At 37.8% G+C, this 17,147-nt stretch overlaps 1 protein-coding gene across 7 annotated transcripts in view; it reads right to left on the reverse strand.

Moving 5' to 3' along the window:
- Positions 1 to 2,613: 2,613 nt before the first annotated feature.
- The window catches only part of Tia1 (TIA1 cytotoxic granule associated RNA binding protein), a 32,271-nt gene continuing 17,737 nt past the window's right edge, over positions 2,614 to 17,147 (reverse strand). For 2 of the 7 annotated variants that reach the window (XM_085690636.2, XM_048416705.3), the window contains exons 4-13: positions 16,766 to 16,820; positions 16,565 to 16,597; positions 15,242 to 15,329; positions 11,785 to 11,860; positions 11,154 to 11,262; positions 10,682 to 10,777; positions 10,479 to 10,563; positions 9,694 to 9,817; positions 8,711 to 8,859; positions 2,614 to 5,216 (exon numbers count right to left, since the gene is read on the reverse strand). In XM_085690636.2, coding sequence (XP_085546762.2) covers positions 5,090 to 5,216; positions 8,711 to 8,859; positions 9,694 to 9,817; positions 10,479 to 10,563; positions 10,682 to 10,777; positions 11,154 to 11,262; positions 11,785 to 11,860; positions 15,242 to 15,329; positions 16,565 to 16,597; positions 16,766 to 16,820 — 942 coding nt within the window. In that variant the 3' untranslated portion in view covers positions 2,614 to 5,089. Of the gene's footprint in view, positions 5,217 to 8,710; positions 8,860 to 9,444; positions 9,554 to 9,693; positions 9,818 to 10,478; positions 10,564 to 10,681; positions 10,778 to 11,153; positions 11,263 to 11,784; positions 11,861 to 12,546; positions 12,613 to 15,241; positions 15,330 to 16,564; positions 16,598 to 16,765; positions 16,821 to 17,147 lie in introns of those variants that run through there. The other 5 variants (XM_085690637.2, XM_048416707.3, XR_015002259.2 and 2 more) reach the window with 4 other exon arrangements.

A 17,147-nucleotide genomic window follows, 5' to 3' on the forward strand; every position in this document is an offset into this window, starting at 1 on the left:
GGAACTTGGACCTCCAAGTTGAGAAACACTGGTATGTGCACCTGAATGAAGTGCCTGTGGAGGCCAGAAGAGGGCACCAGGTCCTCTAGCTAATTAGAAGCAGTTGTGAGCGGTCCAACGTGGATGCTGAGAACCAAACTTGGTCCTCTCAAGGGCAGCAAGTGCTCCTAACCATTCAGCCTCCTCTTCAGCCATTAATCCCACTATTCGAGAATAAAACCACTACCACAGTTTAAAGTCAAATTTGAAGCAAGTTTTAATTAAATACTAGTCAGGTGGATGGGCTCTGGCCCGGTACATACCCATGTTCCTGGGAAATAATGGCCCAGAATCAAGTAAGGCAAGGGCTTAAGAAGAAAAACCCATAATTCATTGCATTTTCCATCATGTTCATCCTGACGTACCTCTGGCCTACATCCAATCAGGGACAGGCATATATCTTGATGTGTTTCCTGCCTGTGAACCACCAGCCCACATGTGATCAAGCACATCCGGTACAGACGGGTCAAATAAACTTGTTTAGGGTACTGAAAACATGTGGCTTGTTATTTCCCATAAACAGTAGCTTCCAGCATTTCAGGAACTATCTGTCTTTGGGCAAGGGGCCTGCAGAGCAGAAGCATTTTTGTTTAATGGATCTCTTATGTATTGTAATTAAAACTTAAAATGTAACTGGCTCTCACACAGCCCAAGTCCCTTCTTTGAACTCTTGCATTATACTGTAATTAACCAGGTGAGAAAACACCTGACGGAATTCCGAACTTTGGGTGACTTTCAAAGACATTTTGAGTTGGGCAGTAGCACACGCCTTTAATCCAGACAGAGGCAGGACGATCTCTGAGTTACAGGACAGTTAAGGCTACACAGATTACACAGAGAACTCTGTCTTGGAGAAAAAAAAAAAGGACATTGGAATCTGTGAAACTGGAGTTATGGATGATTGAAAGCCAACATTAGGAATTAAACCAATGTCCCTTAGAAGAGCAGTGAGTGTCCTTAACCACAGAGACCCTAACACACATTTCTTTTTGAAACAATAACACATGGTTTAAAAATAATAAAAATAAAGCTTAAGAAAAAAAGAAATAATAGTTTAATTATGTGTATTTCTAAGGCTGCACATACATATGTGCAGATGCCCATGGAGGCCAGGTCTAAAACTCATGGTCATTCTCCTGCCTCAAGTTCCTAAGTGGTGGGATTACAGACCTCCTTGATCATACAGTCACACGAGTAATGTCTCAAAGAAAAGGGAGGAAAAAAAAAACAAAAAAAAAAAAAAACAAAACCTCTGCTCAGTTGCAACATCTTCATTTCATTAAGACTGAAAACTCAATGTTTTGGGATGTTTGTCAATAATTAAAATGGTATACTTCTCAGTGACAGTTTCAATGAGAAAGGCCCCCATATGCTTACATATTTGACTGACTCTGTTGGTGGACTGTTTGGGGAGAACTAAGTGTGTCCTTGGTAGAGGTATGACTCTAGGGGTGGGCTTTTAGGTTCAAAAGCCCATGCCAGGCGCTAAATCTTTCTGTCTCCCTTGTCCTCTCAGCTATTACTCCAGCACCATGCCTGCCTGCTGCCATATTCTCCACCATGACAATAATGAACTTAACCCTCTGTAAGCAAGTCCTCAATTAAATATGTTCTGTTATAAACTGCCTTGGTCATGGTGTTTCCTTACAGAAATAAAACAGTAAGTAAGGCAGGTCTTTAATTCCAGCACTCAGAAGCAGAGGTAGATCAATCTCTGAGTTCAAAGCAAGTCAGGGCTATATAGTCAAAACAAAAAGGATAAGAAAAAAAAAAAGAAAGAAAAAGAAAAAAGGGGCTAGACAGAAGGCTCAGTAGTTAAGAGCATGTACTGTTCGTTCATATTTCAGTTCCTGGTACCAATGACAGCTCACCACCTCTAATGCCATCTCAGGAATTTAACACCCTCTCATTTAACGCCCCCTCTTCTGGCATCCACAGGCACCTGTACCCACAAGCACAGCTACACACATATATGATATATATTTCAAAAAGAACCATCGGCTTTAAATATTTATTTATATTTGTGGCATGTGGGGCGCACACTCGTGGAGATAACCTCTTGTTGAGAGTTAGTGCTCTATTTCCGCTAAGGATCACACTCAGGTCATCAGGCTTGGTGGCAGCCAGGTCACCAGACCAATAAATTAGTAAAAGTTCTCAGAAATCATCACTCGTTTAAAATATTTACTTTTTAAAATTCTCTATGCACATAATCTGTTTCACTACCTGAACTACAATCCCACTAGCACCTATCTATAGCTTTTATTGAGTCTAACTGTGAATGCAACTTATTTAGTCTTCTGAAAATGGAAGGGAACTCTATCACGAATCTAGAAGGAAGGTGAGCAGAGGTAAAACAAGAGAAGGAAAACCTGGACTGCAGTCTTATTTCCACCGGGAAGACCTTACTCTGGTTTCAGTGAGGTAAGCCTGCAGAGCCGCTGTGGAACCCATGCAGACTATGGCTTTAGGGATACGGTGAAAGAACTCTTATGAAACACCTGATTGTTAACAACAGAATACACCAGGAAAAAACTCGCACACACAATAATCACTGCAAGAAGATCTCACAGGTCATAGAAAACATAAAGGAATTTTAATATCCAAACAGTCAGGATAAAGAACACTGGCTCCATGACCCCCCAGGAGTCACTCAGCTTCTATACAGTACCAGAGAGTAAAATTTGAATGCATATTGCAAAGAAGTTCAGTTTAAAAACCTTAATTTCCTTACCTGATACTTATACCAGGATGAAGTTCTTTAGGTTGAAAATGATTTAAATGATTGAACATTGAAATTTAAACCAATGCCAGCCATGTTCCTAAAATGTCAGTCTTTCATCAGGAACACGTCACCACCACCTTCTCAACAGTAAATCAACGTGCATTTTAAGATCTGTGCAATAAAAACATGCTGCTAATAAAAGTCCTCAGTACTGAGTCAAAAGAAGAGAGAAACATACTTTTGCACAAAATAAATTACTTGTGCTCAAATGATCCTGTGGTCTATGAGTTGCAAAGGAAGTAAAATTCTTTAATAGAGAAAAATACTGAGGGTACTATAATAGAAACAAAAGGCAGAAGAAAAAAAGCTAAAAAAAGAAAAATTGGCCAAAATAGCTTCCTGATGTGTATGGTTTATTTTTTTTCAAATTAAAAAAAATTTTTTAAGTAATTTATTTAAGCTGCTTTTATTGCCTGTGTTGATCTGTAGAAGTTTACAAAGAAATAAAATTTTCAAGTATTTAAAAAATTTATTCATCTTTCATAAAGCAAATTTCAATGTACTAGTACTTAAAAATACACAGTGACTTAATGAGACATCAGCACAACTGCATAGAATTGAGCTCCAGAGAAGCACACATTTTGAGCTGTCTTCCTGGGCTCTGCTTTCCAAGAGGACTGGCTTAGAGAACAGGTTAGAGTCAAGTGCTCCTCCCTGGAAGATACAGGCCAGGAAATGTTTCCAATTCCACAGGCCTAAGTAAAATGCGGGGAGCTCTCTGCAGGTCTCAAAACCCACAATTCACAGGGGCTCCTTCCTCTCTGATGTCAAGAAGTAGGTTGTGGTCATCACTGAAACCAAACCAAACCAAGAGACTCTGAAATGTACTAGAAATCCCAAGGCTAGAACGATGCCATCAAAGAGCAAACCTCAAAAATAATGCCGGAGCTCCTGGAGATCACGGACCAGAGAACCAAGTCAAGCCTGTGCTGAGGAGCCTCGTCTTTGACGGCTGTTTAAGGAGGTAGGATTTTAAGGGTTTTTGTTTGTTTGTTTGTTTGTTCATATTTTGGCCTCTGAATATTTAAAAAATGTTTTGCCCGGCTGGTCCTTCAGGCTAATTTTGGAGTTCTTAATGAATCCCAAGCCTGACAGAGGAATATTCTACAGTTTCACAGCTATCATTTGTACACATTAAAGAGGATTTACTTCTTTAAGTAAATCTAAATAGAAAACATCAAATTAATATATTCCTTTACATACAACTTTGTGTCTCAAAATTCTTGAAAAACAAGAACAGATGAGTTTGTATCAAAGACCATCAAAGTAAGTATGTGATATTCACATGCAAACATACAACCCGTCTCACACCAACTCTTCATGACACCTTTAGGAAGGGAATGACACACAAAGCTTGCTAACTGCAAAACATCACTTGCGGAACTATCTTAGAAAACAACACATGTAAACATGGATGCTGACACATGAAGCTGATGTGGGTGAGGACTTAGCACACTGCAGTCTCCTTAGTCACAAGTTGTTGTTTTTATAGTTCCTGGTAGATGGCAAAGTTTATCACAGAAGATAAAAATCCCTTTAAACAAATCCAACAGGGGATCCTTGAGGCACCTTCTCATATAAAAACAAGATGAATGTCATTTTCAGTCCATCTGAGAAAAGTTTTCAATCTAAGTGAACATCATTTTTTTTCATTTAAGACTATTTTACAGAATTTTCATAAGGCAGGACAAATTTGTGAAAAATGCAGATACAAAATGATATAAACTAATAATTTACATTTAAAAATTTCAAAGGGGTAACAGTGGAGATGATATAGGTCACACAATGCCTACTCTTTAAAACTAACACAGAACCGTGCATACGCTGAAAGTTCTAAAGAACTTCTAGACTTTGCACAAGTTTGGCTTTTCTTTTTACATCTATATTACATGTTTTAAATCCTATCAGGAATGCAAACTAAAACTGCACGCTACCTTAGTGGAAAAAGTTCAACATTGTGCAATTTTCTGCCTCTTAATTTTTAAAAAGTGGCAGCAATCCCTGCATTTGTCTTTGAAACAAGGATCTGAGAAACTTTATCAAAAAAGATAATGAAGGCAAAAACTGGCAGACATCCACCATCTTGTTCCTTTTTAAAACAATGTGGATGAAAAGTAATTTCATGATTAAAAGATGAAACCTTTTAAATAAATACATTGTTATCTGGCATTTGTATGGACTTATCTGATAAATCTTTAAGTAAACAGCAGCTTTCCTACCCTCCCTGTGGCGTCAAGCCACTGGCTTCCATTCTGTAGTCTGCTTTCACTGGGTTTCATACCCTGCCACTCGATACCCAGCAGGCTGATTAGGAAGCATGCTGCCATTCTGTCCTTGAGGAGGCGGCACACTGTAATTGGGTCCCATCCACGGTGCAGAAGACTGTGTCTGACTGTTAGAGAAAGTGAGAGAAGCAGAGGGGAAGGAAATCCATTGTTAAAACACTGTCAGGCCAGGTGTAAGAGGCACAAACACAGGGATACACCTTCTCTATATTCTTGTTTATAACTTATTTATTTTTTTCATGTGTATTGGTGTTTTGCCTGCATGTATGTCTGTGTGAGAGTGTCAGGTCCCTAGGAACTGGAGTTACAGACAGTTATAAGCTGCCATGCAGATGCTGGGAATTGAATCCATGTCCTCTGGAAGAAGAGTCAGTGCTCTTAACTGTTGAGCCATTTCTTCAGCCTGAAGGGACATACCTTTTCTTAGTCCAAATATAAGAAAAGCTGTTAAGGCAGGGAAAACAAACACAAAAGTATTTCCTCTTAAAAAGAAGCATCCCCAGCCAGGCATGGTGATACAAGCCTTGACAGCCTGCCTAGTCCACAGAGCTAGTTCTAGGACAGCCAGGTCTGCACAGCAAAATCCTGTCTCAAAAAAACCCAAAAAACTGCTGGGCAGTGGTGGCACACGCTTTAATCCCAGCACTCGGGAGGCAGAGGCAGGCGAATCTCTGTAAGTTTAAGGCCAACCTGGTCTATAAGAGCTAGTTTCAGGACAGGCTCCAAAGCTACAGAGAGACCCTGCCTTGAAAAACAAAAACAAACAACCCCCCCCCAAAAAACCAAAAAACTCATCCCCCCCAAAAAACAAAAACACCCCAAAACAATACATACATTTGGGTAATTTATTATTTTTTTAAAAGAAATCAGAGATAAGAAAATATTTTTATTTATTTATTATGTATACAGTGTTCTGCCTGCATGTTTGCCTACATGTCAGAAGAGGGTACCAGATCTCATTATAGTGGTTGTGAGGCACCATACAGTTGCTGGGAATTGAACTGAGGACCTCTAGAAGAGCAGCTCTTTACCTGAGTCATATCTCCAGCCCCAAGAAAATAGTTTTAGGCTGGGCGTTTAATTCCAGTAATTGGGAGATAGAGGCAGGTGAATCTCTGTGAGTTTGAGGTCAACCTGGTATACAGAGTGAGTTTCAGAAAAAAACAAAAAAGAAAAAAGAAAAGGAAAGAAAGGGAGAAAGAAAGAAAATATTTTTAATCTATTAATTTTTATTCCCTTTGAACTCAGAAAAACCATCTCCCCACTTAGGCCAGATGCACGTTATACAAGCCACTCCCTTTGTTTGCAGGAGGCAGAGCAGGCAGATCTCTGTTTCAAAACAGTGACTTCCAGGCCAGTAAGAGCTATATCGAGACAATGTCTCAAAGCAAAAAGACACAAACACACACAAACTTGATTACCAGGAATAGGGCAAACTAACATCTATAATTCTCAAAGAAAATTTTAAAGTAGTTTTAAAAAGAATATTTAAAGTTTTATCTTTACTTTTTTTAAGACTTATTTTTATGTGTTTGAGTTTTTGCCAGCATGTATACATGTGCACAGCATGCCTAGCTGGATCTCCTGGACTGAAATTACAGAGTGAGCTGTCGTGTGGGTGCTGAGAACCAGGTCCTCTGTAGAAACAAGTGATCTTAATTGCTCAGCCATCTTCCCAGCTCCATTACAGAATATTTCTAATCGGACATTTTCAGACACATATACAATATATCTCTTTTCTTTTTTTCTTTCATTTCTTTTTTTGGAAAAAGGACTGTTGCCTGAGCTAGCATGGAACTTGCTATGTAAATCATGCTAGCCTCCAAATTATAGACATGTACCAGCCTCTGCCACCTGAAAGCTGGGATTAAGAGTATGCCACCTCATCTGCCTTACAGTATATCTTAATTTAATGTGTTTATAATCCTAGTTTTTTAGAAATGTAAGTAAAATGGCATTATTCGGGTGTTTAAGCCCTGTGACATAACAGTGTATGAACAAACCTTTCATACAGAGAAAAAAAAGCACAATGCATATCAAAGTACTTGTACTGCTTGTTCATTTCATCTGCTCATAGGGAACAAAGTTCAGGGCCATGTGGGTACAGCCACCAAGGCTGCATTGGCAAACAACAAAAACACCAGAGGCTGGGTTAATGCCAGAGTTCTACATCATCACAGGATCAACTTTGACAAATGTCACCTGTGAGACATTGGTTACCTTGGGTATGAAGAACCAAACTTGCTGCCCAAATGTCCTTGATAAACTGTGGAACCTGATTAGGGGGCAGAGACAAGTAACAATGGCAAAAAGACTGAGGCTAATAGCTTGTGTGGTGCAAGTGGGGGACCACAGAGATTGGGGAAAAGGAAAGCTCCTAGAGCAAATTTTCATCTCAGAGGCCAAATTCTTTGGCAGAGGAACAGACACACAGAGAGAATGGGGAGTCTCTTTGATAGCAGGAACCCACATAAAGGGAGAGTCTTTTTCTCTGGGTTAACAATGTATATCTGGGGGTTGCAAAAGTTGGTTCAGGAGTTAAGAGCACTTGTTGCTCTTGCAAAGGACCCAGATTCAATTCCCTGTACCCACATGGTGGCTCACAATCATCCAAAGTCCAGTTCTAAGTGATTCAATGTCCTCTTCTAACCACTGCAGACACCAGGGTGATATACAAACATATATGCAGCCAAGAGATTGCAGAAATAAAACATATCTTTAAAAACATGTATTGAAGAACAGATTAGGAGGCTAGAGAGATGGCTTAGTTGTTAAGAATACTGGCTGCTCTTTCCAAAGGACCTGGTTCAATTCCCAGCACCCACATGGAAGCCTCAGTTCTAGGGAATGCAACATACTCATATAGATACTCATGCAGGTGTACATAAAATAAAAATAAATAAATTTTTAAAAAGAATAGGTAAGGAGCTACAGTCACCTGAAAAGATTAGAAACTATCAAGTACTTTTCACTAGAAGGTTGATTTATTTGGGTGTGTTGTTGGAACCCTGTAATTGGGAAGTCGAAGCAAGAGAAGTAAGAGTTCAAAGTCATCATCAGTTTTATATCAAGTTCAAGGCTAGCATGGGCTTTATAAGATCTTGCCTCAGAAAACAAACAAACAAAAAAATTGGGACTGGTAAGATGGTTCACTGGGTCAAGGTATTTGCCACTAGGCTGAAACCTGAGCTAGATCACCATGGCGCATATGGAAGAAGGAAAGAACTCCCACAAGCTTTTCTTGGACACCATGAGTAACAAGTGATGTATGTGTGTCACACAAATAAAAAATATGTAATAATAAAAAAGTTCATTTATTATTAAACATCACCAAAATTTGTACTATTGTAATCAGATTTCAAAGAAAAATATTTCTAGGCAAAATTTTATCTTATTTTGTTTGCACATGTATGGAGGGAGAGAAAAAGAGGGAGAGAGCACACATTCCTTATAGAGCATGTGGAGATAAGATGTGAACCTTGGGTAAAATCCTTCAAGGCTATCATTATGCTTAACCCTGGGGCCACATGATCTACTCAATACTTAAGTTTCTTTCTGATGTTTTCCAAGGTTACAAAAGGCAAAGAGCAAATGTGCTTACTTGAATCCTTGCTGGCTCCATGGCTGGCCATACATTCCATAGGCAGGTACTTGCCAACCATTAGGCACATACTGGCCAATCTGTTGTGCATTTCCATACCACTGGCCCCACTGGCCATATGCCGGTGGATATCCAATTTGATTTTGCTGCTATCAAGTAAAATTACAACAGATAATTTAGTATTACTTGAAGTTCTTTGTATATAAAGTCTTAATACACCACACAGCCAAAGCACAGGACCATTACACAACTGAAATAATAGGATTGGACTGGGAGAATATAGCTCAGTGGTAGAATGAGTGCGTACTGAATCTATGTGAGGCCTGGATTATATCCCCAGCATCACACACACACACACACAGAAAGATTACTGAAATTATGTGGTGCTCTAAATGGCAGTCCTTGGAAGGCTAAAGCAATGTACTAAGGATAAAGACTGAGCTTGCTGTTCATAACTGTCTATAAGTATTTCCTCTAGATTGGGAATGTATGAAGTATAGATGTGGTTTAGGGTTTCTCACTAGCACATCTATGCTCCATTTACAACTCCCTCACAGAAATCTCTGTGTTGCTGAGTCTGGACCATTACAGTTCCCTAGAAAAAGAAAAAGCAGCAATACTAGAACCTACATATATTTATAGCTTTATATTTTGTTCAGTTGGGCCAAGCATGCTTGTGAGTTCTCCAAATCATTGTGAATAAATCTACCAAGTATTAAGAAAAGATTTAATACCCTGTTAGGTTTGGCGGAGCATTTTAAAGTCCACTGTGTGAGCATGAGTCAACTGAGGCGGTTACACTCATCATGTCACCACTGCAATCCATGACACACCACTCCGGAACTATAATACATGTAGGAAGAGCCCTTATATACTATGAAGTGAGCTAGAAACTCATTAACAAGGATTATCAACAAGCTTCATTTTAAAGCAACCTCATTACTAGCCCAGCAAGTCCATCCCAAAGTCAAGGACCCTCTCACCTGCTGCACGGGATTTATCATATCAAGAGTCTCTTTGCCCCAATAGCATTTCACCACATGACCTTCAATGGTAGTACCATTAACGGAAACAATCGCATGTGCTGCACTTTCATGGGAATTGAACCTATTGGAAACAATATTAAGAATCACCAATATAAACTCTTTTAAGTATTTATGAACACAAACTATTTTTAAAAATCATGAAAAATAAATTTGACTACCATTTGGGGGAGAAAAGCAAAGCAACCATAAAAAAAATATAGAGGATGCTGAAATGATCCCTACCTACCCACCAAAAAAGTGCCACATTTCCTTTGCTATGTTTTTTATTTTTTAAAGATCTCACAGTTGTAGAGATTCTCCACCTCTCAAGTGCTATGATTACAGAAATGGACCACCATCCCTGGCACAGGAAATTTCATTTAATGAATGGTATGCTTTATTGGCCTTGAGTTGGGAAGAGGGAGTCCTAAAAATATATCATTAAGTAGTTTTCAATGCCAGCACTTGAAAGGCAGAGGCAGGTGGAGCTCTGAGAGTTCGAGGCCAGCCAAAGCAGAACAGTAAGACCTTGTCAATTAAAAAAAAAGAAAAGGTTAATAAAAACATGAGTACACAGCTATACACTAAAGAAGTTTCTCTTTCAGGTCTCAGTGTAATCCAGGTGAATGCACTTGAACTGGGGTTTAAGCAGACAAGCCAAGACAAAATCTTAAGAAAACCACTATACTAAATGCTCAAAATTATTTCTGAAGAAAAGAAGTTTTGAAAAAAATTACCCCTACCGAACAAATGAATATCCTTTATCTGGGAAGACTCGAATTTCCATTATTTGTCCAAATGGAGAAAAAGTCTGACGCATTAGTTGTTCTGTTAGAAAACAAAAACAACACAAGAAAAGGAATTCATAGTATTAAAAAAAAACTATAGATACGAACCTTTTTAGTTTAAGCTAGTTTCAAGGTGCCACACAGGCAAACTCCCATACCTGTCAGTCCCGACGTCACTCCTCCACAGTACACAGTGCAGTTGCTGGGGCTAGACTGACTTACAACCTCATCATATGACAGCTGTTTGGTGTTCGCTGGGAAGAGAAAACATTTTCTATCTTCAAATCATTACCCATATTTGGAAGGATTAATTCATGAACTACCCTACTATAACGGCAATTTTCCTCAATCAAAATGCCTATAAAACACATACTAATTTTAGTTTAGAATGAAGCCTCCCCCAAGAATGCATAAACACTATCCCATATGCTCTATTTAACAGGAGACTTGACATTAGAGATAAGATAATTATTTAAAATCACAAAAAAAACTAAGTACATTTTGAAGAGTAGTCTTGATCTGCTTCTCATCTATTTCTGCAATAAGTCTCCGGGAACAGCTCTAACATTTAAAATCTAGTGTAATTTCTCTCCACAATTCCATATTGCTTCTCTTCTCCAAAGCACCTACACTCATATGTACTCTTTGGAGCTGGAGGCTTTCGGGTTGCCCAGTTAGTTCTGATTTGTCTTCCACCAAGCCACTGGCCACCCATCTGCTGAATGGCATTTTCTGCATCCTGTTCCGCACATTAGAGACAATAAAGAAGCTGTAATTAGTTGATATTACAGATAACTTATAGCAATAAAGAAAATATGATGCTTTGTACAGATTTTTAAAAAAGGAAAATGCTTCATGGAACACAATACCAATAGCTTTCCAAAATTGCAACATTGTCTTTAAATTCCATTTGCCTGGTAATGGGTTTAGGGAATGCTAAACAGGGGTAAGGCAGCAATATATATCTCTCACAGTCTTTGGGACAACAGAGCAATTACAAATCATTGAAAGTACCTTCACAAAACATTTTGGACTGGTTTATTTTGGTTTAAGCATTTTTACTTTGCATTATTTGAAACACAGTATCAGTATTTTGCCTGTGTCAGGAGCTAAATGACTAAATAAACAATAAAAGAGCTGCTTTCTAGTGAAGGTGCTAATTACCAGTGAACTAAATACACAGTAGACAAAAAGATTAAAACAACCTGAGTGTTTCTGTCCCACTCTACAGCACTGTGCATGCACTTCTGATTGTGCTCACCCATTTGTTGAAAAAGGAGACAAAGCCATATCCCTTGGACTTCCCTGTAGCCATGTCTTTTACCACGCGTGCATCTCTGAAACAGAAGTCACCGGAAATTGAGTTTTGTAAACTGTCCTGGCATAAAGTAAGAGTCATATACAATTTATTTTTACATTTCACTTTCACTAGCAGTAAACCACTAATAAAAATTTATCTTTTATTCTATAAAATGTAATTTATTGGCCAATGAGGGTTAATTTTATAGACATGCAAATCAATGTCTTAAATATAAGTCTATACTATAAAGACTATTTCCCACTTCAAAATGTTTTATGAACATCTAAATATTAAGCATGGTGAAAGCAAATGTTTCCATTAATCACTTAGTAATTACAAGGTTCTTAGGTATAATATAATGTCTTTCTTTAACCATGCAAATTATAATTTGCTATTTGGCACCATATTCTACCTAGTCATTCAAAAAATTAAAATACAAAACTGAAAACTAAAAGATCAAAAAACTATATATCCCTTAAGCTAATTACTTCCTTTTCTCAGATGAATGTATACTCCATTTTGGGCTAGGGTAAATTTTGAGAACATGACATTTTCAGAAATGCTAAATCATTGAAGAATACTACCAACACATTTTACTTTTAAACTATTTAAGAAAAGATTTTTGTACTGAATTTCATAACAGCATTCATATTAAGATTGATTGGAAACTATAAGATATGAAATAAAGTTTTAAAAAGTCAGAAAGTAAAAAAGCACGCCAACATTTATCCACTGTGAACCGTAGCTTGTAGTTAGCCAGGGCAATTCTGTCCATTCTTCAGAGACACTCTGCAAAATAACCAGAGCCCTATTATTTGAGATTGAGTAAAACCCAGTCACGACAGCTAAAACTCCATACCTCAAAAACTGGACTCAAACTGTGCTTCACTAATTTAAATTAGCCAGATATGTCACAATGCTTGTTCTCTCAAGACACATGAACAAAATATGCATGTTTACAACAAGAACTCAAGTCAGAAAGCCATGCAATTGTAAGTATACACAAGCATATTTTAGATCAGTTTAGAAGTGACTTAGTAAGTGCAATGAAAATGACGGAGATACTGATGATTAAACCAATATAAGTCACTTCTCATTAACTATTATCTACATGGCACAGATGCATTTAATTTGGTAGTTGATTTATTTCTATAACAAAATTTGCTATATGACCCTAAACTCAAGTAACAGAAAGGGTTTAAGCTATATAAATTAGGGACTTATTTGTACAATAAATATTTAATAGATCACCGTGTACCCAACACCTTCAAGCAGTGTAAACTGCCTACAGAGACATCTATTGTAGAAACCCTCCAATATTCCTACCAGCATGTCACCTTAAGACAAGAAACAACACAAACAAAAATAGAAATGTGTACTTTCAATTGTCAAATAGTTCTTATAAATTTAAGAAAGCTAACTTCCTATATAAGCTAACATTTAAATACACACATTACCACAACAAAAAGGCCTTACTAAGAAAAAAAATTAATAAATTAACAATTGTAGGCCCATAGGAAAATCCAAATACTGGGGCTGGGGAAATAGCTCAGCAGATAATGTGCTGTCATGCAAATGAAAGGACCCGAGTTCAGACCTCCAGCACATACATGTCACGTCAGTGTGGCAGCTCACCTTTAACTCCAGTGCTTGGGAGGCAGAGACAGGGCACACTCAGGGTAAGCTGGCTAGACTAGTAGAACTGGTGAGCTCTAAATTCTAGTGAGAAATTCTGCCTTGGTGTATTAGGAGGAGAGTGATGGAGGAAGGTACTAGATGTTAACCTCTGTCCTATATACACATGCACACACATATGTATCCACACACATAAAAATAAATACACAAACAAAAAAATCCAGACTAAAAATATGATGTAGTCACATTTCAAAAAAGATAGACTAGTTTATTACTACAAAGTTATGAAACTGTTAAATTTGAAAGTCATTTAACTTTATAGGTTTTTAAACATTTTGTGTGTGTGTGTGTGTGTGTGTGTGTGTGTGCACGCATAAATGTATGAAAGTCAGAGAACCATTTTCAGGAGTTACCTTTCTCCTTCTACCACGTGGAGTTTTAGGTCATCAGGCCTGATAGCAAGCAACCTTACCTGCTGAACCATTTTATCAGCCCTTCAATAATTACTAAACAATATTTATCTAAAACTCTAAATAAAATTCTCATTAGAAAAGGTAATTCAACCAAAATTAAAAATCCACCAGAATAGCTACTTTACTTGTTCATGTAAGAAAAGGTTTTATTCTTTATTCTTCCTTGTGTCTCACAAGTACCAGCCCTGAAATATACTTGACCCTTCCTTCCTTCTACAATGACTTGCACAGAAAGAAGCAAGGATCAGAATGGAAGTCTTAAGCCTCTGCCATCTTATGACTACTCTGAGGACAGGATGAAACTTACCAAGATTCTCTACACCAAACTGAAAATGCCCAAGATTCTGCAGGAAGGGACTTTTAGAGCTTGACAGAACAAAGTTAAAGTAAGACCTGCCTAGCCTAGACACTTGAAAGCAAATCAACCACTGAAATCCTAACAAAGTTTATAAAAAAAAAACAACAAAAAACCAAGAAATGAAAACCTCGTTATTTTCTTAACCAGCTTTCACAAAAGAAACTGTCAAGGGACAGAAGAGTCCTGTCCTACCCTCACGGTCACGCTCACCAACCAACTGCAATGCTCACTGAAAACTCACCACAATGCTATGGGTATCTACTTTCCAGTCTCCTCACCTCGATCTGCTTTCTCTTCAATCCAGCCATAGCTACAACAGAGTCAGAAAGCCTACAACACTTTCCCTGAACTCAACAACTTCTTCTGAATAAATACTGAAATTGCTTGTTATTCTTACTGTAATATGGCATGCTTTTCAGACTTCTAAAGTTCTTCTGTAATGAATAAATATTGACAAAGGACCTCAAATGCATGGCTACTATCAAATGTAAGGAAGTCAGTGTTTCCCAAAACAGTACAAAGCACTACTGCTAAGTTTTAAAGGGGGGAGGAATTAAATGCCAAGGAAGTAACATTCAACAACTGTTTTTTCAATCAGAACTGTTGAGCTGTTGAGGTTTTATTTTATTAAATTAACATAAATTGCATGTAATCATACACATGCCTGAATAACTCCTTCAATTACAGCACAACACCCCCAGGAGGTGTGAATGTCTATGACAGCAGCCTGAGGAAGTGCTGCTAACTGAGCAAGGGTCTAAGATGACCCAAGATCAAGTACTCATTAGTGGGAACACAACCTGCTGTTAAGACTCTTGGATGATAGCTAAGCAATGGAATATGCTATACTTAAAGGGTTAAAATTAAGGATCATAGTCACAACAAAGTTATATCGTTATTATTACATAAGATCTCTTCTAGTTAAGTGTTTTATTTATCTTTTGTTACTTACGAAATTCTCCCAAACGGTGCGAAAGCTGCTTTGATGTCTTCAGTTGTGATTTCTGGGCTGAGGTCACCAACAAACACATGGAAGTGATCTTACAAAGGAAGGAGGGAGTGAAGAGAAAAACACAACTTCAGAACTTAAACATTTCAACTGATACAAATAAAGAGTTCTCAAAATAATGCACAGACTATATATACAATCAAGTATAAAATACTGTCCTCACTATAAAATCCTACCAGTCTTAAACATAACAACTCAAAGTAACAACACAGGAAAGAGTCTTCTAAAAAGACCAATAGCTCCCAGAAGCTGCCAGGCACTGTCTACTTAAAGTCAATCATTACAAGGGTCTAGGAAACAAACTAAAAACATATAAAAACTTTCAGTTCTGCAAAAAAAGTAAGACTTAGTTATCATTCTAATGATAATTATTTACTGCTATTCATTTTATTACTATATCTATGCTTTATAAATTACAATTAAGTAGTGGTAATGCGAGTTACAAAGACTAGATTTGCCTTATTTAAGGCAGTTTACTGAAGCTAGCTACATGAAATACTTGGTTTAGCCACTATTTTGTGAAGAACAATCAAAGAAATACCTTGCATTGCAACACTTTGATGTTAAAGTATTTGACAGTTTTCTCAAAAGCCAACAGTTTTGGTTGCCCAGACATTACACCATTCAGTTTATGTGAGTCCATGTGCAAGTGAACTAAGACTGAAGGCAACAGAATGAAAACAATAATCCCTTCACTTTATATCAGTACCATTTAAAAAAAAACAAAACATTGGAGAGAAATAGCCATATCATATGTGAAGCTTTGGTTTTGGTTTTTAAAAACAATTCTCAAAAGAAACATGTGAAAAGCCAAACTTGCTGAAGAACACTTTAAAATGGACACATATATCAACTTTGACAAAGTAGATTTGGAAAGAAAAGTTACCCCTATTTGCAGGCCTTAAGCAACACACTGGGTTGCTCTTCCGGAAACACTGTTTCAGGAGCAACTTGAGCACTTGGAAGATCTGGGTATGAAGCCCAGGTGACCTCAGGGAAGTAAGGTATCTTGCCCTTTAGGTGGTGAAAGTATTTCTAAGGCATCAGCTGCTACCACAGGGGACAGAAAGCTTGAACTAGCAACAAAGCCGTGGACAAGCCACACTTGGTCAACAATGGGAAGAAGGGAAAATATTGCCAGAAACAAATAAAAATACTACATCCTTCCACCCCGCTCCCCCCAACCAATATCAAATAAAAAATTTGAGGTGGTTAGTGAATACCCTTTCAAGAGAGTTCATTTTATGTTTAAGAAGATACAATTACCTTGTGAACGCTGTGTGCTGACAACGGTACTACCTGATGACAAAGATTAGATTTGTTCTTAAATTTATTAACACAAACATATTAAATCATATCAGGATAACGATCAAAATATTACTGCAAACATGTATGATGTTATATGCTTTACAATAGAACTATGGGGTATAATACAACAAATGCCCACAGGGCATCAAATGTACTTACTGCTTGTATCTTTCTTTTGACTGCTGGGGGTTGTTGCCCAATTCACTTTGACTTCCTTTAAAAACAAACAAACATAAATAAATAAATGGAATATATTTCATAAAGTTAAAGCTCAAGCTGGACACTGATGGCAGCAGGAAAGCACCTTTAATTCCGGAACTCAGGAGACAGAGGCAAGTGATCTCGAGTTCAAAACCAGCCTGGTCTACAGAGCAAGTTTCAGAACAGCCAGGGATACACATAGAAACCCTGTTCTAAAAAACAACAAACAGGGGGCTGGAGAGATGGCTCAGCGGTTAAGAGCATTGCCTGCTCTTCCAAAGGTCCTGAGTTCAATTCCCAGCAACCACATGGTGGCTCACAACCATCTGTAATGAGGCCT

This window comes from Myodes glareolus, chromosome 6 (assembly GCF_982192425.1).
Source record: "Myodes glareolus chromosome 6, mMyoGla1.1, whole genome shotgun sequence".
NCBI lineage: Eukaryota > Metazoa > Chordata > Mammalia > Rodentia > Cricetidae > Myodes > Myodes glareolus.